The sequence below is a fragment of the Corythoichthys intestinalis genome, chromosome 16 (assembly GCF_030265065.1).
Source record: "Corythoichthys intestinalis isolate RoL2023-P3 chromosome 16, ASM3026506v1, whole genome shotgun sequence".
NCBI classification, from domain to species: Eukaryota; Metazoa; Chordata; class Actinopteri; order Syngnathiformes; family Syngnathidae; genus Corythoichthys; species Corythoichthys intestinalis.
The window spans coordinates 13,117,122-13,144,618 of NC_080410.1; the positions used below are offsets into that span (position 1 = coordinate 13,117,122).

General features: G+C 38.7%; 1 protein-coding gene across 1 annotated transcript; it reads left to right on the forward strand.

The window, feature by feature from the left end:
- Positions 1-1,871: 1,871 nt before the first annotated feature.
- Positions 1,872-27,273, forward strand: LOC130931783 (ras-related protein Rab-37-like). Its single transcript, XM_057860820.1, has 9 exons — positions 1,872-2,359; positions 4,794-4,904; positions 12,411-12,452; positions 15,236-15,302; positions 15,454-15,506; positions 15,797-15,862; positions 19,085-19,141; positions 22,852-22,928; positions 26,263-27,273. Exons 1-9 carry the CDS (start codon positions 2,249-2,251, stop codon positions 26,366-26,368), a joined length of 690 nt encoding a protein of 229 aa, XP_057716803.1. The 5' UTR covers positions 1,872-2,248; the 3' UTR covers positions 26,369-27,273.
- Positions 27,274-27,497: the final 224 nt, after the last annotated feature.

Sequence of the window (27,497 nt, forward strand, 5' to 3'; positions counted from 1 at the left end):
CCAAAAGGCAGAATACTGTCTGAGCGGGACATGTGCGTTAATTGCGTCAAATATTTTAACGTGATTAATTTAAAAAATTTATTACCGCGCGTTAACGCGATAATTTTGACAGCCCTAATTATTAGTGTTACTTAGGTGCCGAAACAGGAGTGTATATTTCTTTCTTTATTCATTTTAATTTGATGGATTAAGCTTTTATTCACATTGTATTAAATTATACATTTTTTTATTATAACAAAAACAATATTTAAAGGGAATCATGGACTTAAAGACTTGTAGGCTCTAATAAGGCACATTTGTTCTCTTTTACTAAAATATGACATTAGAACCACATAAAAAAATTGCCATTGATTTAAAAATCTGTAATATTTAGTACATGTTTTGACCTACGGAGGGCGCCATGTTTTTATACCTGCAACGGACGCTCAGAGTAATGACGTAGATTGTCACTGTTACTCGACGAATACTACCGAGTTACTGCCGTCTGCGCGGCGAGATGTCCAACACATGCACTCGTCGATTAAAAGCGACGAGTACTTACTATTTGTGTTTTTATTGAGTGTTTTATTGCCTTTTCATTCAGTCAAAATACTTCTTGCATGTGTTTCCCTCTCATACCTTTAGGCATTGTGTTTTCTTGTGGTAGATTTAAAGCAGATTGTTGATCTGCTCACCACATTAGTCTCATAGCATACTTAAACCACCCTTATTTGATATTACTACGTTTAAGAATTTTCTTAAGGCATCTATAGTATGTTGTCTGTATGCATCTAAACAAAACAAGCTGAAAGCGGACGGTAGTACTTTGGGTGTCAAATTCGCCTCTTGTAGGACGTTTCGCCGGTGCAGCACATTTTTGCAGAACACTTTTCCTACTCTCGTCTCGTCTCATCCTGTCTTTCCTGTTCATTTTGCTTTTGCTGCTCGTTTTGTGAAATATTGACAAATGTTCCTTTCATGTTCAAATCGAAAGGATTGAACAGATGGCATGTTTATGTTGCTAGAGTCATACTCTGGAAGCCTGGCAGCGTAACCATGTGATGTTACCGCCCTGCGAAGTCGACAACAATGGTGACCTACTAGTTAAACTAATTTTACAAATTGTATAAAAACGAAAGCATCAAGAGGGGTTTCACTATCAAATTATTTTAAGTCATAATAACGTTTATCATTTAAGAACTACTAGTATTTCTATCAATGGATCCCTTTAAAAAATAAACATTTTAAAGTTTTTAAAAAAAATAATGATTAATGATTTAAAAAAATAATAATAATATAATGATAATAATAATTGCTAATATTTCGTTTTTTCACTCACAAAAAAATCCTACTTTCTCTATAAAGAGTTAAAGGTCGTTTCAATTTAGGAATAGTTGTCCATTGTAATGACCACTGTCCTTGAAAGAGTTAAATCGGCAGCCAAAACGTAGTTTCATCATCCGAACGCTAGGGAGAGACAAATACCGCAGGGAAATTCCGCACCATTTAATTGTTAAATTGACTTTCGCTAAAACGATTTGACACGTACATGATAATTAAGCTAATCTAGTAGAAAATACAATATTGGTGGTTGACTGTTCAGAAAAAAAGAGAAATGGCAGGATGACTTAACTACAGAAACAACGAATATACTTGCAGTGTCGGCGTCCCTATTGTCATGAATGAAATCTAACACATTGACTTAAGCGCGTTCAAGTATGTTAAAAGAAATGTACTGCATGCTTCTTATATGTTATCAACAACACCTGTGGCACGGATGAGTCAGCAACTGGCTCATTTGACCCCTGCAGCTGTTTTGAGTATAATATAAGCCTGAGGGCAGAACCAAATGATGTTTCACTCATGAAAACACACGCGCGTGCGCGCGCCCGCATTCACACACTGTAGACGCCGCTGCCGTGCACACCTCGTCAATTCATACCGTCTGCCCACGCCAGGATGCAAAGCAGAGAAATGTTTCCGCCCGGGTGTCATTTACTGCACTTGTGACTATTGGATGCTTCTAAATCGACATCTCTGCGTGTTTTTCGTCTTTTAATATTTTTTGCCATCAAGGCGCTGAAGGTTGAGTTTTTTTTTTTTTTTTTTTTACCATTTCCTCCTTGTGACCGCACAGTATGCGAGCAAAAGAGCAGCAAACTGCCGGAGACACAGACTGAGATCTACATCTTACAACAGCACACTTACTGGACTACGTCTCGGACTATAGAGTGCCTTTGGTCCCTTGAACGCATCATTTGCCATCGCGATGACCACCAGGAAGGCATCGTTGACGCTTAAGCAGTCTAAAAATGGGACGTCCAAATATGTGTTGGAGCGGTGCGCTTCTATTAACGAGTATTATGATATTGCCTTCAAGGTGTGTATTATTATTATTATTTTAATTGTCATTTAGGTTGTTTTGTGTCATTTTCTAAATGCATAATATACCATGATGAGCACAAATTGTAAACACCTTAGACATAGTGTCTGTCTTGTGTATGGCCAAAGTTTTAATGGCCATTTCTAACAAGTGTGAGACTGAATCTTCCAACTGTCCACATGTGCTGATGCAAATATTTGTTGAGTGTGTACTTGTTGCACCCCTCCCAAACCTAAAAACAAGGGACACACCTGTTACTGTCAAGATGATCAAACAATAGAAACGATAAGTAGATTTGGAAAGCAATTACCACAGTGAGTTCATGGGAGACGACACTTTCATTGACTGCACGGCACTTAATTAGGCACACATGGACAAGTGGTAGTTAACTGGTGTATTGTTGTGGTTGCCACTGGACTGCTTAATAATGAGAACCGTTTGTAATGTTTTGGCACAATAACTGAAATGTATTGAAAACAAATTTCAGTACTTAATGCAAGTTTTCACCACGAAACCCTTTCAAGGACAGTGGTCTCTAGAGTGAACATGCAGTGTAGGAATCTGACCTTCTAGCCAGACTGTCGGAATCGCGCCAGCCGTACCGCCGGACCTGCTCTGGCGCAGCTCCAACGGCTCGGGCCGGCGGGACCCCGGCAATCCGGCCAGAAGGGCAAACTCCGCGCGTTCACCTTCGTCAACCCTTTGTACTGACTCCATTTTGAAAGGTTTTAAGAAGGCTCACCTAGAACAAGTTGACAATTTATTCGGGTCAAAACGGCAAGGCGTGACAGAAACACTCAGGCGAGGAAGCAAACAACTATCAGAAGTTAACAAAAGGTTCCCGAGAAAATTGACAACGCTTAGTTAAACATTGTCTTTTGAAGGCTCTTGCGAGGCGGGCCGTGGGCAGGAAGAAGGGCGTGTTTGGGATTATTGTCTGTTTGGGTTTAGGCTTGTCAGTCGTGTTATCAGTTGGTTATCGGGCGTTCTCCGGGGCTCCTTGTGTTGGGACAAAGCGTCCCGCGGGGAGAACTCATTGCGAGAGTTGGTGCGTCAATCATACTCATGACACACACGTTGGGCTTCTGTGATAAGAACGCGTCGTATATCTTTTATGCCTTATATTCTGCATGTTTTCCTTAAACTATGGTATAAGTGCTATTTATTTTATATTGGGTGTGTTAGACTAATACAAACAGCTAGTACCTTTTGTCATAGGCACAGTCTCCTTCAACAGATATTCAAAAGTTGACACTTAACCTTGACCTTTCACCCTTCATAGAGCGAGGGAGTATTTTTTAATAGTTTTTTAAAATATTTTAATATTACAAATTACAGTATATTTTCATTAGTATTCAACAGTATTCTATTTTATAATATTGTTTATATAATTATAAATGTATGAATTGATACGATGTTAATGAAACCTAATTTAAAAGCACAAATACAGGTAGTCCCAACTCCCCAGGTTATGATGACGCCCGCCATTTTGTCTCCAGTTTTTATTTTTTTAAGTGTAAACCATACCTTATTTTACCTCATAGTATCTTAGTTTTCTGCCCTTTGGCGAAATGTGCATTTGATTATAATGTTGACCTTTGTTTTGTGATGCATGCACCTCAGCACGCAAGTAAGAGCACACACATGAAGAAGAGCGCATTTGCTCCCACGAAGAAGTCGCACAGCCGAGTTGGGGAGGGGAAAGATTAGTTTAGCTCGCTGTCTAGCTAGAACTTTGCTCCAACGTCTTGGCGAGGACAGTACAATGTCGCATAATACATGTTTTTGGATAGTTATTTTGAGATTTAGGTTTATTTAGCGGTACTTAAAGGGTTAACGCAGAAATTCCAGTTGGAGCGTTGGAACGGAACTCGTTCGTAACCCAGGGACTACCTGTACACGGTTTAGAGCTCCAAGTAACACTAAAGTAGATTTTTTTATTCCATAGTATTGACCCATTGCATGCCATTGATGGCACGAGACGTCCAATTAAACTGGGAGGACTGGCTGTGAATGCTCATCTGTCAGTACCATTGACGGCACGAGATGTCCAATCCGTTTTGAATGAGAGGGGTGAATGAACTCACTCGCCCCTCCAGTTAAAATAGATTGGATGTCTAGGTCTGTAAGGGTTAAAAAATCCAGCATCATTGTACAATTTCTGTTAATGAAGACTAAGCGTTAGATCCTATATTGGGCCTCTGTAAGCCACATGACTGTCAGATGTTAGTGGCACCTCAGTGCTGTATTGAAACATTCATATTTTAAATGAAGCTGATCATAGATTGACAATGTTTGCTCATTGGAAAATGTTTCATCGGATGAATTGAATGTTATCAAAGGCATTGTTGCATTGAAACTGTTTGTGACCTCACCTTTTGCGTCATTCCTCCCTCCCTCCCTCCCTCCTTTGTTTTGTTCAAATTGATAGGTGATGCTGCTGGGAGATTCATCGGTCGGAAAGACGTGCATCTTGCTGCGATTTAAAGACGGTGCATTTGTGGGAGGCAACTTTATTGCCACCGTTGGAATTGACTTTAGGGTGAGAGAGATCCTGTTGAAAAACACCCACCTTAGCTCACATTTGTCATTTGTCTCCTATTCCATTACTGTGATCACTATAAAGCAAATTAGGAGCCATCCTGAGGGCCAATTATCACCTCGCTTTCATCGCCGCGTGTGATGATAGCGCCCAATGTACAAATCTGTCAGCAGACAAGTCATTGGAGATCACAGCCCACTTGTGCTGCTAGGAGCTGCCGGCTGCTCCCTATGTGGATGCCTGCCCACATCCTTGTCTCATTGGCTCAATACTTGTGGTGGTCTCAATTCATCATGCCACCTGACCCCTGCATGCGCTTCCACTCTATCCATCTATAAGCCGCAGGGTGCAAAGTGGAGGGGAAAAAAGAGGCTTATAGTATAAAAATTACAGTGGTCTTTTCGCAGTGAACCAGCCTAACCTGTTTCCTCCAATAATCACACAACACTCCAGCTAATGGCAGGTCAACTACGAGCGCTTTAGGGCGGAAATTGCGTTGCATTAGCCAGAGTGATCTATTGTCTTTGCTGCGTGGTGTTGTAGAGACATTAGGCAGTGGAATAGCTGCCTGAAAGATAGAACGTTGTTGATGCTGTCCACTGAGAACAATTTCTTTTCCACCACTCGAGGAAAAGCAACAAGTCCTGTACTCAGGATTCACGGACAAAGAAAGTGAAACTGAAGAAAATGAATTGTCGGCTTCTGTGGTTGTGAAAAAGGGTTAAATTGGGGTGCTAAACATACGGCCCAAGGGCCTGAAGCAGCCCGTCTCGGGATCTGATCCATTGTTAGTATGCCCAACAGACACGTTGTAGCTCATTCATATTATACATACAGGATCACATGCTTTAATTTTGACATCGGTGCCATAAAACTGGAGGTCTGTGTTTTGTATGATTGAGTGTGTACACAACTACACTTGACTCACGTATAGGGTTGGGCATCAATGGGATTCTGGACTAAATCTCCGGTTCTCCTGGAACCATTCGAATTTTGATTCAAAGTTTCGATGCCCGGACAGCCGACCGGGAAAAAATAGCTGCCAAACACCACGTAGAAAAAGCCACACAAAGACTAGCTCTGTTATGAGCAAATCAAATGAAGTGGCAAATTTAGCTTAGGACAAAAACGTGTTGCTTCGCTTCACATAAATGACAACAAAGTAACAGAATGAACACACTGAAAAAAATAACAGACCCTTTTGTAAAACATGCAAACTTACAGATTTTGTTTTACCAAGGGTTCCCAATAATGTGTGGTGCAGAGGAGGTGTGTAGCATCTGTACACCTCAAGGATTATTTTCCAACTAATGTAATAAATTCTTTTTTCCTGCTGCTTCCAGTAAGTCACCACTTGGGAAGCCAAGCGCACATAGCATAAGAAAAACTGCAGTGTCCGGAGTTACAATAGGGACATCTTGTGGACGGATGAATAATATATCAGTTTAGAAAGAAATCCAACTTAAAAAGTACCGTAATTTCCCGAATATAACGCACACTTTTATCCCCAAAATCAACTTGTAAAATCATGGTGCGCATTATAAACGGGTACACGGATGGAGACAGAAATATATACAGTATCTATTACATATACAGTACTGTGCAAAAGTTTTAGGCAGGACACCTGCCTAAAACTTTTGCACAGTACTGTATATTTTTATTATATTATGTATATACAGGATATACTGTATGTATATATTTTCCCCAAGTGGAAGCTTCCATGATCCTAATAAATTTAATAATTAAAAAAATATATATACAGTACTGTATATATATATAAACTGATTTTTTTTTTTTGGGGACGCGGGCACGTTGTGTTGAAGAAACGTATGCGGCGACCCGTTGCCAAAAATTACGGTGCATGACGTCACCATTTTGTTTCGGTAATACTTCACTGTAATCGGCCGAATGATTTCGTGTGTTAAATTCTGCTTTTTTTTTACTCTTCATAAAGCACAGACTTTAGTTTCTTGAACTCATTTGAGTCAACGTTTATTGCAGCTCCGCAAATCGGACCATAACAAACGTAAGCACACAGACCTCCTGTGTCCGTCAACTATATCTGTCCCTCGGGAAACTCAAACCCAAATAACAATAGTTCCTATTGTTACTGTCGTGTCGACAGCGATGAGCTCTTACGGATTTCCGACTTACGTTCTCACTTGCATTTTACCGTATCAATCCATGGAAGAAACATTTATTCATCATGATGAAACGAGCAAGTTATACAGCAGCCTATAAAAGAAAAGTCACATTTGTTTTGTTTTCTCCTAGATTCTGGTAATTTGGAGAAGTTGTCAAATCATATTATTACCGTAAATATTGTAGTTTATGGTAATGTTTTGAACTACCAATGTGCTATGCTTGTGCTGTGTTTCACCAGTCAGTAAAATGACATTTCTGTATCTGTACACAAGCTCTGTTTTCTTATATTCTTCTATTTATTGGTGCTAAAATTAGGGTGCGCGTTATAAACGGGTACAATAATTTTCCGTAGATTTTACAAGTAAATTTGGGGTGCGCATTATACATGGGTGCGCCTTATATCCGGGAAATTACAGTAGTCAACTTAAGATCAAGGGACGGAACACTGTACCCAAGAGCCCTTAACTAACTTGTAGAAATACCACGTAAAACAAACAATGCAATACAATAGATTTCTGCAGCATAGGACACTTAAAAACATAGGCAAAAGAATATGTGTAAATGTTTAAAGACTGATATGTATACACAAGTTAAAAATAGCCCTGTGAGAAAGACATAGCAAAGTTTATTGAAAGTTCATATAATTAAAAAAATAATCGAAATTAAGAAAATAATATAAACATTGCAATTTTTTTTTACCCTGCCTATTAAAAGAATGGGAGTTGAGAATCGTTTGGAACCGGAATCGAAACATGGAATCGGAATCGGAACCATTCAAATGCAAATGATACTCAACCCTACTCATGTTTGAGTCCGGAGTCATGTTCGTTCGTTGGCCCCCGGGCCTGTCTAGCGCATTCAAGGGCAGCCAATGAGTTGACAAGGAACTGACCCAAAAAATGCTCCAAAGCATAAGCGGATTTTAAGGGGGGGGGCTGGTGGCCTAAAAGTGTCATTGCATGTAATTCACTTGCCTATACTAGTATATTTAAAAGTTGTAAAGCAAGAAAACTGCAACAGAAATGAAAAAAAAAAAATAATTAAATATATTATAAATATATAATATTCATATTATAAAATATTGAATTTTTTTTTGATTGAAGCATCTTTTTGTGCCCAAACACAAAAAGGATTGCTTCAATCAAAGAAAATTCGATTGAAAATTTCAATGAAAAATTAACTCAAAATTAACTCAAAAATTAATTCAAAAACTTATTTTTGATTGAAATTTTTCTTTTTTTGATTGAAGTGATTTTCTTTTTGAAAATCTATATTTTTTTGAAGCAACATATTTTTTAATTGAATAAATGAATAAACACAAAAATGTCCTAGCCAAAACGGGGCCCAAACACATATCAACATTACTTCAATCAAAAAAGTTGCTTCAATCAAAAAAAATAAAAAAATAAAATAATAATAATAATAATAAGTCAGAGAAAAATAGCTTTCACACTTTTTTTTTTTTTTTTAATTGAAGCGACATTTTTTTTTTGTTGAAAATATATATTTTGATTGAAGCAACTTTTTTTTTGATTGAATAATAAAGACACAAATCTACCTCCATATGGCTCCGCCCAGGGGATACAATTTTTGACTGCGGTAACTATATTGGCACGACACCGGCGGGCGTACCATATTCAATGGATGACGATCTTGGCGAAAAATATTGCCTAAGCAGCCTGATTTCGAATTCCCCTCAAGAATGATGGGAAACAAAAAAACGCTCATTGTCAACTTATAATTATAAATATTCTTGTAAGTTATTTTTTTTGCTGAGACTGCGTTTCGGGGTCATTAACATGTTGTGCTCCCCCCTGCCCCAAAAGTCAAACTCCGCCTATGCTCCAAAGCCAATAAGAAGTAACCTGAAAATGCCCCAAAATAAACAGGAAGTAAACGATGAACCAGAAGCCAACTGGAAATGCCCTTAAATCAAAAGGACATTATCCAAATATACAGGAAGTCACCCCAGAATGCCCCAAAATGTACAGGAAGTGGCCTGTAAGTACTCTAAAATTACAAGAAAGACCCGGAATTAACACTTTGGTTTCCAGCCAAAGCCACAATGATAGCCGTCCAATTCACTTAAACTGCAAGGACTAGCTGTGAATGCTCACATGTCAGTGCCACCGACGGTGCTCGACGTCCCGTCCATTTTGACTGGGAGTATTCGTTCAACGCCCTCCGCCCCCAGTCAGACGTTGAGCCTGTCAATGGAAGACAGTGAGTTAACTTATTTGGCCAAAAATAAACTAGTCTGGCCCACATGAGTTTTAATTGCACTGAGTGTGACCCGTGAAACATAATGACTTTGACACCCCTGGGTTAAATTAAGCTAGTGTTGACCCAATACTGTTTTTTTGGCTCTCGATTCTGATAATGACACCTGGATGTATGATACTGTACTGATACTGTTTTTTTGAGAAAAATAATTATATACAGTATAGACTAGTATGTATTTTTTAAAATTGTTTTTATACTAAATTACTGCATACTCCCTTGAATGTAAGAAATTAAACATGAAAGTAATTACTTTCATGGTTTGGTCAAACACTGCTTAACCTGTTGTCTGCCAGTGACGGCGCGAACATTCATTTGTTGCCACCCGCCCGGATTGGACGTCTCCCAGTGATAAACTCATTTAAATTAAAACTAGAAGGATGATGGGATGCCATATCATTATCTCGGGAGGAACAACAACAAGTGCTACTTTTTTTTTTTTTTTTTTTTACGGTGGTGTACATAGCTGCAGGTCCTATTGGAAAGTAAGTTGGAAACTAGATGTCGAAAAGTACATACAGGTATTCCCCGGGTTATGACCTACCCGACTCACGTGATTTCGATATTACGCAATTTTGTCTCTAGTCGGTTTCAAGTCGTGTAAACAGTATCTTATTGTACCTCACAGTATCTTATTTTTAAATTTATTTCATTATGACTGTCCGGCCCTTTGGCGAAATGTGTATTGGATTATAATGTTGACTTTTGTTTTGTGATGCATGCTTTTATTTTGGCGGGGAAGCGTACGAGCACGTGAGTACTTCTGCACGTGAGTAAGAACGCATATACACACGGAGAACGTATTTCAAAAACTTCTAAAGGAACATTTTTAACTGCAAGTCCCTTTATTAAAAAAACAGGGAGCAATCCAAGAACGGGTCCACTTCTGGGGAACACTGGAGCACTCCTAGACTCAAACTAAAGTATTTTAAAATAAAAGTGATTTGGGTAAAAAACTTATGAGAAAAAAAAAAAAGTCTGATATATCCAAGGACCGATCTGCATCTGAGGCATACTAGACTACTCCAAAACTCGAACCAAAGTACTCTAATGAAACTCTGATGTCTGATGTCATTTCACAGGTTTTAATTTCATGTCGGTCATTGTTCATGTCAGCGTCGTCCTGAAGTGGACCCATTATTGGATAGCACCCTGTTTTTTTCTTGTTTTTTGTTTTTTAATAAAGGGAGTTGCACTCTGAAGCCACTACATTGCTTTATTGTAATTGAGGGATGGCACGCTTGACTTCATTGTTCCTTGTGGAGGCTGGCCAGACCACAGTAGTTTTACAGGTTAGCAAGTTCACACAGTTTAATGTTATGTTAACTCTGAGTCAAGACTTTCAGTAGCAAAATTAGTGTTGTTCACTCCACCTCCACAACATTGATGTCTTCTTACATTACTTATAGTGGCTGCTGCTGACCCCCAAAAAACCTAAGATCCCTCTTTTTCGAATGGGGCGGCATTTTGTCGACATGAATTTATCGGGGCTGTGTGAGTGTGCGTGTTTGGGGGTCAGCTCATCAGCCACTCAAACGTGCGTTTGGGGGGGGGGGGGTGGACCTGCATATTCAGCAAGTGAAAAGGGATAAATGTAAGTCTGAACAGAATTAATTCACTTAATAATAGTAGGGTTTATTCCTAGGTATCCAACTCCGGTCCTCGAGAGCCTCTATCCAGCTTGTTTTCCATGCCTTCCTCCTTTGAGACACCTGAATCAAATGATTAGCACCTCAGCAAGCTCTGCGGGAGCCTGATAACGATCCTGATTACTTGAGTCAGGTGTGATGGAGGAGGGAGCCATGAAAAACAAGCTGGATAGGGGCTCTCGAGGGCTGGAGCTGGATACCCCCAACATATGGGAAGACAATTTAAATCCCCCATATAATTGAAGTAATTTTATCATGCAAATAAGGTTGCTTAAAAACTGGTGGTGACAATTTGAGCATCCTGAAAAGTTGGTAGTGTTTTGTCCCTAACATCCCTATGCAAACCTACACCCTTGCATATTTTACATGTTTTTAGATAGTTATTTTGAGATCAAGGGTTACTTAAAGGTTTAATTCCGACTTGCGCGGAAATACGTGTAATGCCGCCAGCGTAGGAACGGAACTCGTTCGTAACCCGGGGACAAACTGTATTGCACAGCATCGGCATGTTATTTCTTAGCTCTCCCCGATACTAATATCATATTAGTGCTGCATCGGTACCGATACTAGTATCCCTACAGATACTTGTATCGATATTGATTCAAAAATAGTTAAAGCTTCTGAATAATGGAGTGAGCTGAGCGAAACAGTTGTGTGCTGAGGTTGTTATTTGTGCATGAAAAGGCAGGCAGTGCTGTTGTGTCAGCTTGTAACATGGCTGGTCTATTTTCGGCGTGCTTCCTTGTAGCAGTTACTCAGCATGCAGGCTCCTCTCACATCATAATTGGGGGGAAATAGAAAGCCATGGCAACTAATGCAAGGGTTGAACCATGTCCATTCTGCCATAGCACAATATTCAGCAGGTGGCTTTGGCTACCTCTGTACAAGCTGAACACATCTTGAGCTTCCAAGCTGTGTTGTTTTTCGCACACATTTTGGATGCGTATGCAAATTCACACTTCCCTTATCTGTGAATTGCTTTCTGGTGGGAAGGTTATTGTGAAAGGTTACCAAATGCAATGACTGTAGACAGCTGTAAGTCCTGAAGACTTTTGTCTTTTAGAGGGAATTCACAATGTTAAATTGGCTATAAATATTTCAGTGTTCTATTTAGCAATAGTCTGTGTTTTAATGTGCTTTTTGGCTGGAGAAATCAAAACTCTTTTAGACCCAGGAAATCAGATTGGCACCCTTGAGGTTGCAGGAAATGAACAGTGGGAGTCTGTTAATATTCTGCCCATTGTCCTATTCACTGATGTCGTCGTGTTGCAATTAACTTTGTCTGGCAGCATTTAAAAGCTACTTGTAGTTGTCTCTTTTCTTCAGCCACATTGTGAGCCTTTGTGCTTTTTTAGTCCCCTAAATGTGCGTCATTCATTTCCGTGGCGTTTCCTCACAGCACTCTCATAGCTCTTCTTGCTTGTGCCCTCAGAATAAAGTGGTAGATGTCGACAACCTGAAAGTCAAACTCCAGGTGAGCTAACACATCTTTTCTTTCATCTATTTGTTTTATAGCACGCATGTTCACCCATACAGCCAATGGATTATGTCAGACTCATCCACTTTGTATTAAGATTTTCACAATGAAGGGAGTAAACCGGATTGCTTCTCACAAGGGCACGTCGTCGTTTTATCCTTTAGAACCTGTTTGTTCAACCGGATTGGGAGTTGCCCAAATTCACTGCCTCAACGCTGGCTTTGATGGAGCCGTAAACACTTCCGTCTTACAATTCAAGCATATCTTTCATCTTATATTGACAGTGGTGCAGAATTTGATACCGTGAGAACATTTACATCACACTGTGTGTCACAAAAGTGAGTCCACCCCTCGCATTTCTGCAGATATTTATGGATATTCATGGGACAACACTGACAAAATGACACTTTGACTATTTTGACTATTTTTGGCGTGCTTCCTTGTAGCAGTTAATCAGCATGCAGGCTCCTCTCACATCATAATTGTGAGAGGTCTGTGTGCAGCTTATATACCGTATTGGCCCGAATATAAGACGGTGTTTTTTGCATTAAAATATAACTGAAAAAGAGGGGGTCGTCTTATATTCGCGGTCTCGACATTATACCCATTCGCGACGCTAGATGGCGCCAGATATCATTGAAGCAATGTTCTGTCATGACAGATCTCAGCTACTCTCCCCATTCACGACGCTAGAGAGCGCCAGATTTTGAAGCGATGTTCTCTCATGACAGATCTCAGCTACTCTCAAGTTTAACCAGTTTGCATTATTTTATGGCAATGTTTTTCCCTTTTCAGATTTGTTTCAAGACTACAGTTACAGTTGGACTTCACTTTGATGGTTAATGCAGTTATTGTAATTTTGTTGATTTATCACAAGTGATTGGTTTATTTACATTTCAAAAACCAGAAGCCACTCATTTACAAATGTGATTGCACTTTAGTTTGCATATTTAAATGTTCAGATATTAAGATTTGAATGAGGCAAAATAACATGCTTTTTCTCTCAAATATATAGTTATAATCATTTGTTTCGGATGTACTGTAATTATTTTCTGTATAAAAATTAATTTGGTGTTCAAAAAGTCTTTTTTCAAACTTGAGTCTTGAAAAAGGGGTTCGTCTTATAATCAGGGCCGTCTTATATTCGGGCCAATATGGTAATAGAGTTCATTTATTTTCCCCTCAAAATATAACCATTAATATCTAAACTCCTGGCTACAAAAGTGAGTACACCCCATAGAAACTACGTACACAAGAAAGCCCGCAAACAGTTTGCTGAAGAAATGTCAGCAAAGCACATGGATTACTGGAACCATGTGCTATGGTCTGATGAGACGGGCAGGCTTTCTTGTGTACAGTCTTCAGAAGAGGCTTCCTCCTGGGGTGACAGCCATGCACACCAATTTGATGTAGAGTGTGGCGTATAGTCTGAGCACTAATAGGCTGACCCCCCACCTCTTCAATCTCTGCAGAAAGGCTGACAGCACTCCTGTAATGAGTCATTTGACATTTTGGAGGGAAAATGACAAGCAGTACTCAATTTGGACATTTAGGGATGTACGTAGTTTCTAAGGGGTGTACTCACTTTTGCTGCCAGGAGTTTGGATATTAATGGCTATATTTTGAGTTATTTTGAGGGGAAAATAAATTACCGTATTAGCCCGAATATAAGACTGTGTTTTTTGCATTGAAATAACACTGAAAAAGAGGGGGTCGTCTTATATTCGCGGTCTAGACATTATACCCATTCACGACTCTAGATGGCACCAGATATCATTGAAGCGATGTTCTGTCATGACAGATCTCAGCTACTTTTCCCATTCACGACGCTAGATGGCGCCAGATATTATTAAAGCGATGTTCTGTCATTACAGATCTCAGCTACTCTTTTAGTTTAACCAGTTTGCATTATTTTATTGCAATGTTTTTCCTTATTCAGATTTGTTTCTAGACTACAGTTACAGTTAGACTTCACCTTGATGGTGAATGCAGTTATTGCAATTTTGTTGTTTTATCACAATAGATTGGTTTATTTACATTTCAAAAACCAGAAGCCATTCATTTACGAATGTGATTGCACTTTAGTTTACATATTTAAATGTTCAGATATTTAGATTTGAATGAGGCAAAATAACATGCTTTTTCTCTCAAATATATTGTTATAATCATTTCTTTCGGATATAAAAACTAATTTGGTGATCAAAAAGTCTTTTTTCAAACTTGAGTCTTGAAAAAGAGGGGGTCGTCTTATAATCAGAGCCGTCTTATATTCGGGCCAATACTGTAACTCTATTATATAAGCTGCAAACGGACTACTTTTCATTGTGTCAAAGTGTCATTTTGTCAGTGTTGTCCCATGAAAAGATATACTTAAATATCTGCAGAAATGCGAAGAGTGTACTCACTTTTGTTATACACTGTATGTATAGCAAGAAGATATAAGACCAAATTTATTTTGAAAGCACAATTGTCTACAGCTAATGGTTGGCAGCACGCATATTTCTTTAGATTGGATGATACAGTACACTTTTGCAATACAACCATGACAAAGAAAATATTCTTATCTTGAATGTGGCACGTAGTTCAGAATGAATTTGTGGAGATGAGAACATGATTAGAACAACTCAGTGGATGGATGAAAAAATTTTACCTTTTTACTGGATTTGGACAGCATTCAAGCTAAAATACTACATTGCTCTTTTGGATGTTTGCAGTTTAACTTGTTCAGTTAAGCAGCATTTCTGTTTGGCGTCACAGTGTAATTATGTGGTTTGTTTTAGATCTGGGATACAGCTGGCCAGGAAAGATTCCGAAGCGTCACACACGCCTACTATAGAGATGCCCAAGGTAACCTTGACTTTTTTTTTTTCTTACTTCCTCATACTATTCATGTACGTGGGAGCAACCTTTCTAAGAAATGGAAGACTTTCATGGAGCTTGAGTGTGTTATTTAAGCGTTATCATTGCAATGCAGCTTGTCCTCTTTTGCTTTTGACAGCATTACTCCTGCTTTATGATATCACCAGTAAGTCGTCATTTGACAACATCAGGGTAAGATTTTGAACTCTTTGCTGCTTTTACATTTTGAGATTCCTGCTCCTAAAACCTTCCTTTACAAACAATGAAAGCTTTTGTTCCTCCTCCTTCACCAGAAAGAACACAATGTTACAGCACAGTTTTGTTAATGAAAAGCAGTAAAATTGTTCTTCGGTGGTTCGTCCTCACAGTGATTGATTGATGGACTTGTCTCTGGGGGACAAGCACAATAAAGTCTTAATATATTTCTTCGTACACCAATCACACATCACTGCTGTATTTATCTGCTTGTACTTTTTTTAAAGGCCTGGCTAAATGAAATACATGAGTATGCCCAGAAGGATGTGGTCATCATGTTGCTCGGCAACAAGGTGAGCAAAGCTTTTTTTTTTTTTTTTAAAACACAAAAATCAGGGGGATAATTGCACTGTTTTTCATCAGTCTTCATGTGTGTTCAGAAAATGTATGAAGTCGTCACTATAAATCTCAGTTGTTTATATATTTTGGTGTCCTTCATCGATGATTTAATGCACAAACCCAATACAAGACATGTTGCATTCAAAACAACCTCATCATGAATATAGAACACCTTGCTTCAAGCGTTTCCTTGCTTGAAACCATTTTTTCACACAATGCCTCTCGTGAAGGAGTCTCCTTGCTGCCAGCACCAGTCGTAATTAATATGTCAAAAGGCTCCCTCTGGTGGTTGAGAGACTCAACCAGTGCTCAGTGGGGTCATGTACTGTATGCCATTCATTCATCTTCCGAACTGCTTATCCTCACGAGGGTCACGGGGGTGCTGGAGCCCATCCCAGCTTACAACGGGCAGAAGGCACGGCATGCCCTGAACTGGTTGCCAGCTAGTCACAGGGACTACATGTCAATAAGGCTTATTTGCGTTAAAAACTGCAGGCATTACTGTTGTCGCATTACCAATATTTTCAACTCAATACCAGCAATAAAAATACTTGTTGCTCTATAAAATTTTTTGATGTTATAATAATAATTTTAAAAAGTGGTTCTACATTGGGGGTCAATAGCTGTTTATTAAAATAATTTAAAGAAAAAAAAATAGGTTAGGGTTTAGACAAAACAAAAAAATCCCTGAATTGCCCCAAAATGTACAGAAAATGACCTGGGAATGCCGCGAAATCTTCAGAAAGTTAATCAAAATCAATTGAAAATGACCCGGAAATGCCCTAAAATACACAGGAAATGATCCCAAATGTACAGGTGGTGACCTTGGAATGCCCCAAAATTAATGGAGTGACCTAAAAATAAGTCATTGCCTGCTATTAACAATGATCAACATCCAATTCAATTAAACTGGGAGGACTGGTTGTAAATGCTAATCTTTCAGTGTCGTTGATGGCATTAACTTCCAATTAATTTTGACTGGGAAAAGAAACTAGACGTCTAGTACAGTCAATGAATTAACAAAGAAAATTAAAAAATCCCCATCAAAATCCAGTTTATCCCATGACAATACATTTCTGGTAAGCTGAGGTAGTCCAAAAACATAAATGAGTATCAATACTTTTGCACTTTTGCAATCGGATATAAAGTTTCAGTCTTGATACAGTGATACTTCTCTTACGAAATTAATTGGTTCTGGATGTAGTTTTGTAACCTGAAAATTATGCAAGTAGAGACACATTTTCCAGGGAAATGCCCTAATCCGTTCCAAGCCCCCCAATATTCAGACATAAATCTTTTATAATGTATGAAAATGCATCGAAACATGGAACAAATGCATGTTACAATTAGAATATTGCACAATAATGTAAAATATATATATATATATATATATATATATATATATATATATATATATACACTCATGTAAAGCTGTCAGAACACGAGGGGCGAATGAAGAGGACGCTGGGATATACACATACAGTAGAGGTCCCTTTTAGCCAATTGGATGCTAGGCAATAGTCAATGGCAGAGCAGCTGCGAGCACCAGCCATACAGTACCAGGGGGTGGCCAGGGGTTGCCACGGCCACCCCTATAAATTGGTCGGCCACCCCACTGGCCACCCCGCTTGCCAGTATATCGTTAGATTGTTGTAGCATCAGTTATGCATTTCATCCCAAATGAATGTATTTATTTTGTTTTGTTAAATGTAGGGCTGTCAAATTTATCGCATTAACAGGCGGTAATCAATTTTTTTAAATTATTCATGTGAACATTTTTATCGCAATTAACGCATTCTCGGTACGACTCACTCACTCACGCATTGCAGCAAACAGCCTACAATGGCGCCGTTTTACTTATATACAGAGATAAGAGGCAGTGTCAAGTGAGTGGAGTAGATATAAGTATTCATTGGGACCGTGCTTTTTAATTGGCAAAAGCTTTGTCATCTCTCCCACAGAAACTATACTGTAAATATTGTGGGGAAGAATTACAGGAGTTGATCTTTTTCTTAACACCCTGTAATGTACCCAACGCAAAGAAGATATAGCATTTGCAGCCAACACACACAGTCATGGTTGCAACTCGTCCCATCATGCATTTGGGCAGAACAGTTACGTCGCTACAGTATCATTTACTGAAAGCTCAACAAATACACTAGATGGCAATATTTGATCACAATATACAAAGTCACAATTATCCTTTAAGAATTACAAGTCTTTCTATCCGTGGATCCCTTTCACAGAAAGAATGTTAATAATGTTAATGCCATCTTGTGGATTTATTGTTATAATAAACAAATACAGTACTTATGAACAGTATGTTGAATGTATATATCCGTCTTGTCATATCTTTCCATTCCAACAATAATTTACAGAAAAATATGGCATATTTTAGAGATGGTTTGAATTTTTTTTTTTTTTTTCATAATTTTTAAGCAGTGATTAACTTGATTAAAAATTTTAATCGTTCGACAGACCTAGTTAAATGTATGCCTAATATACAGTATACATAACACAATAAAACAGAATTGTTGTGGAACTAAAAATGTTGACTGGACAGTTATGGACTATGCACATTAAATCATCAGTAACATCAAATATTACACAATACACCAAAGTATATCAGTAGCCGTGTCCTTAAGTCTTTCTGATAGTTTTCCCCTGACCTTTTTACTGCAATAATATAATGAAAACCTGAAACTATAGCTTTTAGTTTTGGCCACCCCAAGATTTTAAGTGGCCCCATCTGGCCACCCCTATGAAAAATTTCTGGAGGTGCCACTGGCCATACTGTATTTTTGCCTTTTTTGTTCTCAAATTTCTTTCGTAACAAGGCAATATTTTCCCGTTGAGGCGTGTCTTAACCTGAAAATATTGTATGTAAAGACATTCGTAGGTAGAGGTACCACTGTACTAAGAAATCTAGCAAGCATGTCGGCGTCAGTCCTCACTCCTACACTGGAGGTGAAGCTTGAGACACCCCTTCACTCAGCGGGTGCATTAGCTCAGGAACATCCTCTTATCTGGCGGCCCAGCAAGAATGTCTGCCACATAAGAGGATGAGCCGTGCGCACGGACTGCCATGGTGGACCGTATCCTGTAACAATTAGCACGGTGAGTCTATGACCTCTGACCGCCAAGTCACTGACTTGTTTTTATCTGCTGTCTTACAGGCAGACATGGCTGCTGAGAGGGTGGTGAAGACAGAAGATGGGGAGAAGCTAGCTAAGGTAAGATGTTTCGTGGTGTAATGTCACCGACAGACACAGGACAGAGCAACAACCATAGGCGGAGTTTGACTTTTGAGGCAGTGGGGCACAACATGTTGATGACCCCGGACCGCAGTGTCGGCAAAAAAATTAACTTACAAGAATAATTATAATAGTAAGTTGAAAATGTGCGTTTTTTTGTTACCCATCATTCTTGAGGGGAATTCCGGATCAGGCTGCTTCGGCTATACTTTTCCCCAAGATCATCATCCATTGAATATGGTATGCCCACCAGTGTCGTGCCAATGTAGTTACCCCAGTCAAAAATTGTATCCCCTGGGTGGACCCACTGTGCTGCACTGATTTGCTCGATTTCTGTGTTTCGGTGATGTATTTATCCATGAAGTTTTAAAAGATGGCACATCCATTAAAAAAAACTTTTTTTTTTCTGTCGTATAACGTAACATACGTACTGAATGTAAAAAATAAAAAAAAAAAAAAAGCAGTGTTTCTGTTTTACTCATAGAATGACCTATAACCAGGGGTGCACATAATTTTTTTGCCTAGGTTCTCAGAGGAGGACCTGGAGATGTGACTTGGTCCTCATTGAGCTTGAGAGCCGACCCGCTTAATGCGATAAATTTATGACAAGCTTTACTTAGAGCCAATTAACTTTAATTAATTATATTAACAATTAATGCTTGATTAACATCAACTGGCACAACAAAATTGCCATTACTTTGAAGCGAAATGTAAAGAAATAAACATAAAAGCACCAATTCAAAATAAAGGGCATTATGTGGCTCCCACATTAACTCCAAGCCTTTTTAAAAGTGGGATGTCCTCCTAATAAGACCTCATTGAACGTGCATGTTTAGCTTTGTAAAATGCGAGCAAAAACACGTTTGTCAGTGCATGTCGCTGTTCGTTACCTTTAATCCGCCCTATTCCGCCACATGTCCGTAGGGCGAGTGGGGTCCTGTTTGACATCGATAGTTTGCTCAATTGTAACATGCTGTTTTTTTCGTGCTTTTCAAAGCTTGGATGGCTGAAATTCTTTGACCCTACATAAAATGCGCTGCTCTTATCGGCGACATTGGGATTCTCACGGCACATTTTGTACCGCATTTCCGTACGAGCATCATTTGCTTCTAGCCATGGTAGCTCCTGTAGCCACTTTTTAGCAAAAGTCCTTTTTTTTGGTAGCTCCGGTGACGTCTCTGTCGTCTGTCTGTCTTTTGACGGGGGTGGGGGAACACGGAAGTAATTACTCAGTGTGGCCTGCCTCTTCGACATTTTGAGAAGTTATTTTCTCGTGTCCGCCGCAAATACAGTGGTCAGCCATCGGTACGCAAAAGCGTATGGAAGCCGTTGAGGACCAGCGCGTTTGTCTACGTCCAGTACGCATGCGCGCATGCGGACCACTTATGTGCACCCCTGCCTATAACTGTTATTACGGTGATTCAAGTCCTATATGGGTTTCTCCAGTTTAATAAATGTCGATGTCCAAAATATATAACTGTGGTTCTTTTCTGGCTTTAATTCATTGTTTAAGTCGACATAACTCATAGCTAGTGTGTGCGTGTGTGCGCTCCCGTGGCCAGTGGACACAATTTTTGACGGGGGTAACTACATTGGCAAGACACAGGTGGTGGCTCTGTTGTACAATTAGCCTCTTTAGTGGGGCAAACTGAAACGCCGCTCACCATTTTGACAGTGGTCTCTAGCGTTTCGTGGTCCACATTTTCAATCCTTGGTTGTTGCTCAGTAGTTGTTGTCGCTTTTGAAAGCTTATGTTTGAAAAAAAATATGAATATCCATCTTGCCTCTTCGGTCCTCGGGTGGTTTTGGCAAAGCAAATGAGTGTCTAAGGTGATAGTCACATGATCTGTTCGAAAAATAATTTTGACCCATTATAAAAATATCTATTTATGGTCATTAAATTCATTGTTGTTGTTTGTGTTATTGGTTTACAACTTTTATAGACAATATTTTCCCAGAAAATTCTTAATGTTAAAATCATATACCGTACTGTATAGGAAAGTCAATTGCATGCAATGACACTTTTCGCCCACCGGGGGGGCCTAGCCCTCGTGGCCACCCCTGAAAATCCGCTTATGGCAACAACTGGAGGGGTGAGCACTGCCGCTCCAAGCCACTGATTTCACGCTGCATTTTTGGGACATAAAAATAGCTAATACCGTACTATGGTATGCCGGAAAATTTTAGTGGTTTTGAAACCGTGACGTTTTCATACCACGAACCCTTAAACCGGGAACCAGCACATGCCTAGTCCTAACAGGAGGGTAAAGCCATCCACAGTTGCTGATGCAGACTTTTCAATGTTTACTGAAAGGGACAAACTGTCAGTCACAAATGCAAAATGAGAACACTCACATGGAGCTGTTGTTGGCCACAGCTCACGCTCGGAAACGCACATTGAATTAACCCAGCAAACGTGACTTCTGATGTTTTTTTTTGTTTTTGTTTTTTTTACAGACTCTCATTATAATGGGTGTTAAATAAAATTAAGGTACAAACTTGATCACTGAAAGAGTTAAACTTATAAATCAAGCTCCCACTCATTGTTCATTTCACGTTTTTTGGGTGATTTAAGTGAATAACACAATTTTAAATTGTAATTTAACATTTTATAAATAAACAATTTAAAATAGTTTACACATTCGAAAAGTCTTTTTTTTTTTTTTTTCTAACCTTGACTGTCTGCTTTAAAAACAAATGTGGTGCTTTAACACATTGGTTTGCACACTCCTGTGCCAAGCCAATTATTATTGAATCGTAATAAAGCATCTTCTCATTTGTTCAGTCATTCAACCATGACTTTACACAAAGCTAGGTTGCACGGGGAATTTCAGTGGTCCATGGATTCTGTCAGCCCCGACATCAGTCAGTCGCTGCTTATTCCACAAAAGTAATTTGTGGAAGAATTGACACAAGTTATCTATATCTATACTTGTATATAAATGGAACTTTGTCTGTGTGTCTGTGTTCAGTCCCTATGGACTGGGCGTATTTTGACAAATTTTTACACAGTTGTACTGTGTGTGTCTGGGAGTGTTCTCAGATGGATCTCCGCAGACCTCTATATTTTGCAGAAAATTCATTCGAAACTCAACAAATTGGGACAGAAAATTCACATTTTAACTACAGTGTAACACAAAAGTGAGTACACCACTCGCATTTCTGCAAATATTTAAGTATATCTTTTCATGGGACAACATTGACAAAATGACACTTTGACACGATCAAAAGTAGTCTGTGTGCAGCTTATATAATAGAGTTAATTCATTTTCCCCTCAAAATAACTCAAAATATAGCCTTTAATATCTAAACCCCTGGCAACAAAAGTAAGTACACCGCATGGGAACTACGTACATCCCTAAATGTCCAAATTGAGTACTGCTTCTCATTTTTCATTCATTCACTCCCATGAAAATATATACTTTAATATCTGCAGAAATGTGAGGGGTGTACTCACTTTTGTGATACACTATATTTCACCTTAGCAACGTTGGGCCATAGGGCTTGATAAATCCATCCAGCATACATTTTTTTTTTTTTTAATCATAAGGGAACCCTGATTTTGAGGTTTTCCATGTGTCAATTTCACAAACCTTGGCCCCAACAACCCAGCACAAGTAGTCCGCCTAGCAACGCCAGGCCATTCTGCTAGTAGTGTATAGTCTCATTGCGATATGTTTTTGTCTTAGGAGTACGGCGTGCCATTTATGGAGACCAGCGCAAAGACCGGCGTCAATGTGGAGTTGGCCTTTCTAGCAATCGCAAAGTAAGTGTCGAATTTGCTTAACTGTGTTTTTGCATTATATTTAATACCAACTTCAGCACAGAAACTTTTCGCAGTAAAAGCTCAGATTTAATCAGCACTCAGTCACAGTTTGAAAGAAAAACAACTGTAGGAGGGAGGTGAAAATGTGTTCTGTTGACATTTAAAAGACCGATGCTTTGTGGTGACCATAGTAACCGCAGGAAATCACAGGGTGTCAATATACAGCAAGGATGATGAAGACATTGGAATGCTTTAATAGCTTCAGCTTCTTTTTGGCTCATGTTGTAGCAGTAAACCAAAAATGTGTCTTCTGGTTGTCAAGTCCAAAATCCATTTAATATGTAAGTTTGGTTGTTCTTGATCAAATATTTGAATGTCTTTTTCATTTTAAAACAAATGTTAGTGGATTTAATAGTAGATATGTAGGCAAAACTGTTGGTTCTCTTCTGCTGAAGAAAGAATGATCATTGGTAAAATAAGTTAACCTTTTCATGTCTGAATTATGATTTAAAATGAATGAAATAAATAAATATATAAATGTAACCCTTACAGGGCACTCATTGGCTGCCATTGACAGCGCTAGACATCCAATTCCTTTTCACTGGGAGGGGCGTACGTTCGCCCCTCCCAGTCAAAATGGATTGGACGTCTAGTGGCATTGAAAGATGAGCATTCACGGCTCGTCTTCTTGATCTATATGTATTGGACGTTTATCGCCGTCACTGGCATGCAATGTGTTAAATACCATGGGGGTTGGGCAAATTTGTATTACTTTGATTTGTAACCAGTATGCAATTTTGTTTTTATTAATTTTAATTTCATAATTTAGTTAACATAGTTTTAATTTACCAATATAAAATGATAAAAAATAATGATTAATAATTATAAATATAAACATAATTGCCAGTATTTTAGTTTTTTTTTTTTTTTTTTTTTGGTTAATGAACAAAAATAGTCACTGGCCCTATAAAGGGTTAAAGACAATCACACAAAGCATGCGCGCCTGCTGTCCAATGTCAGGAAGCATGATCTTACCTGCATGTTGAGGATCCCATGTGTGTTTTAACGAGTAAAGCTCATTTAAAACCACCAGGTTTTGAACAAAGACGGTTAAAGAAAAACAACAACAACAACAAAAACAGCATTTCTACAATACAGAGACGAATAAGACCATCTCTATGTAATTGAAGGCATAATAACTGATACAGGGCCAGTTATTGTTATTTCAGTACTGTACTGTAATTTTTGGACTATAAGCCGCTACTTTTTCCCTTCATTTTGAATCCTGCGGTTTATAGTCCAGTGCAGCTTATTTGCTGATTTATTTGGGTTAATAGGTATCACTTTATGTGATAGCGCCGTCATAAGACTGCCATATGACCGTCATAATTATGACACTATCATGGGCATTAATGAATGCTTATCACAGATGTCATAAGTGTCATCCCGCAAATTATGTCACTAATTCCATTTATGTCCAGCTCGGATCGTTTACATCCATTCAAAAGTGAGATAATTTGCCAGATGACTCAAAATGATATCTGTCATGAGCAGTGATTAATGTGCATGACAGTGTCATGTCATAATTATGATTAGTGCTGCAATGATTAATCGATTAACTCGAGTATTCGATTAGAAAAAAATATTCAAATTAAATTTTGCTGCTTCGAGTATTCGTTTAATTAAAGTGGCGTTGTAATGGTATGTTTTGAAAGTGTTTGCATTTAGTTCTATTGATTTTAGTGGATACACTGCCCTCTGGTCTGCCTCTTTTCACATGGCCCAATCCAGCTGCTCCCTGTTAAGACCAACATAAGCTAGTTTTTTGTTTGAGCTAATTTTTTTTTAATGCGTTTGCAATTCAGTTTAAAGGTATATCTAGCCAATTTTTGTGGAAATATGTGTCTGAACCATTTGTTAAGAGCATTGTAAACAACAACAACAAAAGTTAGTATTTTATAGCATTTAAGCTAGCTTACTTTTGCTATGTAAGTTAGCCAATTGTTCTTTTGTTGTACATCGATCCTTATTTATTTATTTTATAATACCGTTTGAGGGTCAGCTCAGGTATTTTAAGTTTTTATGTTCCTTATCTGATTACTCGATTATTCGAACTAACTTGTTCGATTTTTCGACGACTAAAATAATCGATAGCTGCAGCCCTAATTATGATGGTCTTATGACAGTCTTATGGCGCCACTGTCAAATAAAGTGTTACCAAATACCATAATTGGCAATTAATGAAAGAACTGGAACAGTAACTGAAGAAATAATTAGCTCAGAACATGAATTTTGATTGTCATTTACATCTATAGCGCTGCAATGCATGCTAGGAGACATTTTCGACAACAACTGTGTTCACTTATTTATTTGTTTATTTATTTATTTATTTTATAATACCATTTGAGGCTCAGCTCAGGTATTTTAAGTTTTTATGTTCCTTATCCGATTACTCGATTATTCGAACTAACTAGTTCATTGATTAATCGACTACTAAGATAATCGATAGCTGCAGCCCTAATTATGATGGTCTTATGACAGTCTTATGGTGCCACTGTTAAATAAAGTGTAACCGAATACCATAATTAGCAATTAATGAAACAACTGGAACAGTAAATAATTAGCACAGAATATGAATTTTGATTGTCTTTTACATATGTAACGCTGCAATGCATGCTAAGAGACATGTTGGACAACAACAGTGTTCACAGCAGGTGGCAGCAGAGGTTGACTCCTCAAGGGAGCAGTGATTTGTGATTTGGCAGGGCCAAATGAAGCTTCTTGAAGCAATGATGATTCAAAGCTTCATGGTGGTTCGTATGGTCTTATGACAGTCTTATGATGCTGCTGTCAAATAAAGTGTTACTGGTTATTATCTTTTGGTGTAAATATCCCATAAAACAGTGAGGATAGCTGCAGCTTATAGTCCAGTGCGGACTTATCTATGAGCAAATACTGTTTTTGTGTCAAATTTGGTGGGTGCCGGCTTATAGTCAGGTCCGGCTTATAGTCCAAAAATTACGGTATATGATGAAGAGGGAACACTGAGTCTTACATGGTTTTAGAATTCAGTCGTACAACTGTAACGTCGATGGTGGTTATATTTGAGTTCCCCGGCATTATTTTGTTGAAAGATAATGTGTCTGATTGGTGTACATTTTGGTTAGTTATTGATATGAGATGCTTAAAAACGGCTCTTGCTCGAGCCCTCTCACATTTTTCTATTTCTTAACCTTCTTTATATTTTTTATTTGCTCCATCCCACTTCTCATCCGCCCCCTCAGTACTGTATTTGATTTCCTGTTTTTTCCCTCTTTCTGGTTTTCTCTACCAGGGAGCTGAAGCACAGAACAACCCAACAGCCAAACGAGCCCAAGTTCCAGATCCACGACTACATTGAATCTCAGAAGCACAAGACCGGTTGCTGCAGCCTCGTGTAGCTAAACTTGACAGTGGGCCGGGAGACAGACACACACGCAGACACACATACACAAGAGGATCAAGAAAGAGGGAGAGAGGGGGGATAAGTAAAGCCAATCCCGGCACTAATCCTTTGAAGTGAGCGTCCTCTTCTCCACTAAACTGAATGACAGTGAAACTGATTGCCATCCCTTATCGAAAATGTGAATATCACTTTCCGTAGAAATGTGTTGTGGTCTTTGTGGTGACAGTTGTGATCAAACGAAAAAGCCAGGATTTACAAAACGAAAAGCTATATCAGTCTGCAGGGACAATAGAGTAGATTTGCTTGGTAAAGTTTTATATGAACAATCAATATGACCCTTAATAGGGAATAAAATAATTTTGTTTTCATGTCACTTTTCAGAGGTTGTGAACTGAATCCCTTTTTTGGCCTCAGTCTTCATCTTCTCTAAGTGTGCATTCACAACATTGCAGTCAGACTGTAGCTACATCTTCACGTGTGTAGTTTTGTTAGAATAAAATCACTTTTGGCGGGCGATCGCCTATCGTGTGCGTGTCTGTACATCCACTAAAGGTCCACGCCAGAACTTCATCGCAGGAATTTGCTTCAGGATTTTTACACTGTTGCAATTGAGATTATTCCCTGTTTAAAAGTCCCTAAAACATGTATATTCAGCTTTACAAAAAAGAAAAAAAAACTTATCTGTGTCTCTTTTAACAATGGATGTTGTGGAGACTGTACAGAAGCTGTATTTGTTTCATGCACTGGTAATGTCCTGATTTGTACAATGTTCATTTTCATTGTTTGCTTGTCACATTTGTCTCTTCTCTGAGGTGTAACGGTGATCACAAAGTGCCATGAAAAAGTGCTTTGTTATCATATTATATATAAAGTATATTTTGTAATGTATGTGGCGTTGTTTTATACAAGCGTGTGTGTTGGTACAGTGTGTTTTGAGGGAATGGTGTGGGAGTCGGATTGTACTGAGGTCAATAGGCCACAGCGTGGCAGCAGTGAGCCTGTACATTTTGTGCAACCCAAAAGTGTATTAATGCGATATTCACAGGCCAGGGTGATCATGCCGGCTTTCTTAATCTTCACATGATCCGTGATAGCATAAGTCGACAGTTGGTCTACACTAAAGT

Bases quoted from the DNA above. Each gene is read 5' to 3' on its own strand.
- LOC130931783 (XM_057860820.1), top strand. From the start codon at position 2,249: ATGACCACCAGGAAGGCATCGTTGACGCTTAAGCAGTCTAAAAATGGG. The intron at 15,303-15,453 runs GTAACCTTGACT...TGCTTTTGACAG, and splicing joins CTACTATAGAGATGCCCAAG to CATTACTCCTGCTTTATGAT. The intron at 22,929-26,262 runs GTAAGTGTCGAA...TTTCTCTACCAG, and splicing joins GCCTTTCTAGCAATCGCAAA to GGAGCTGAAGCACAGAACAA.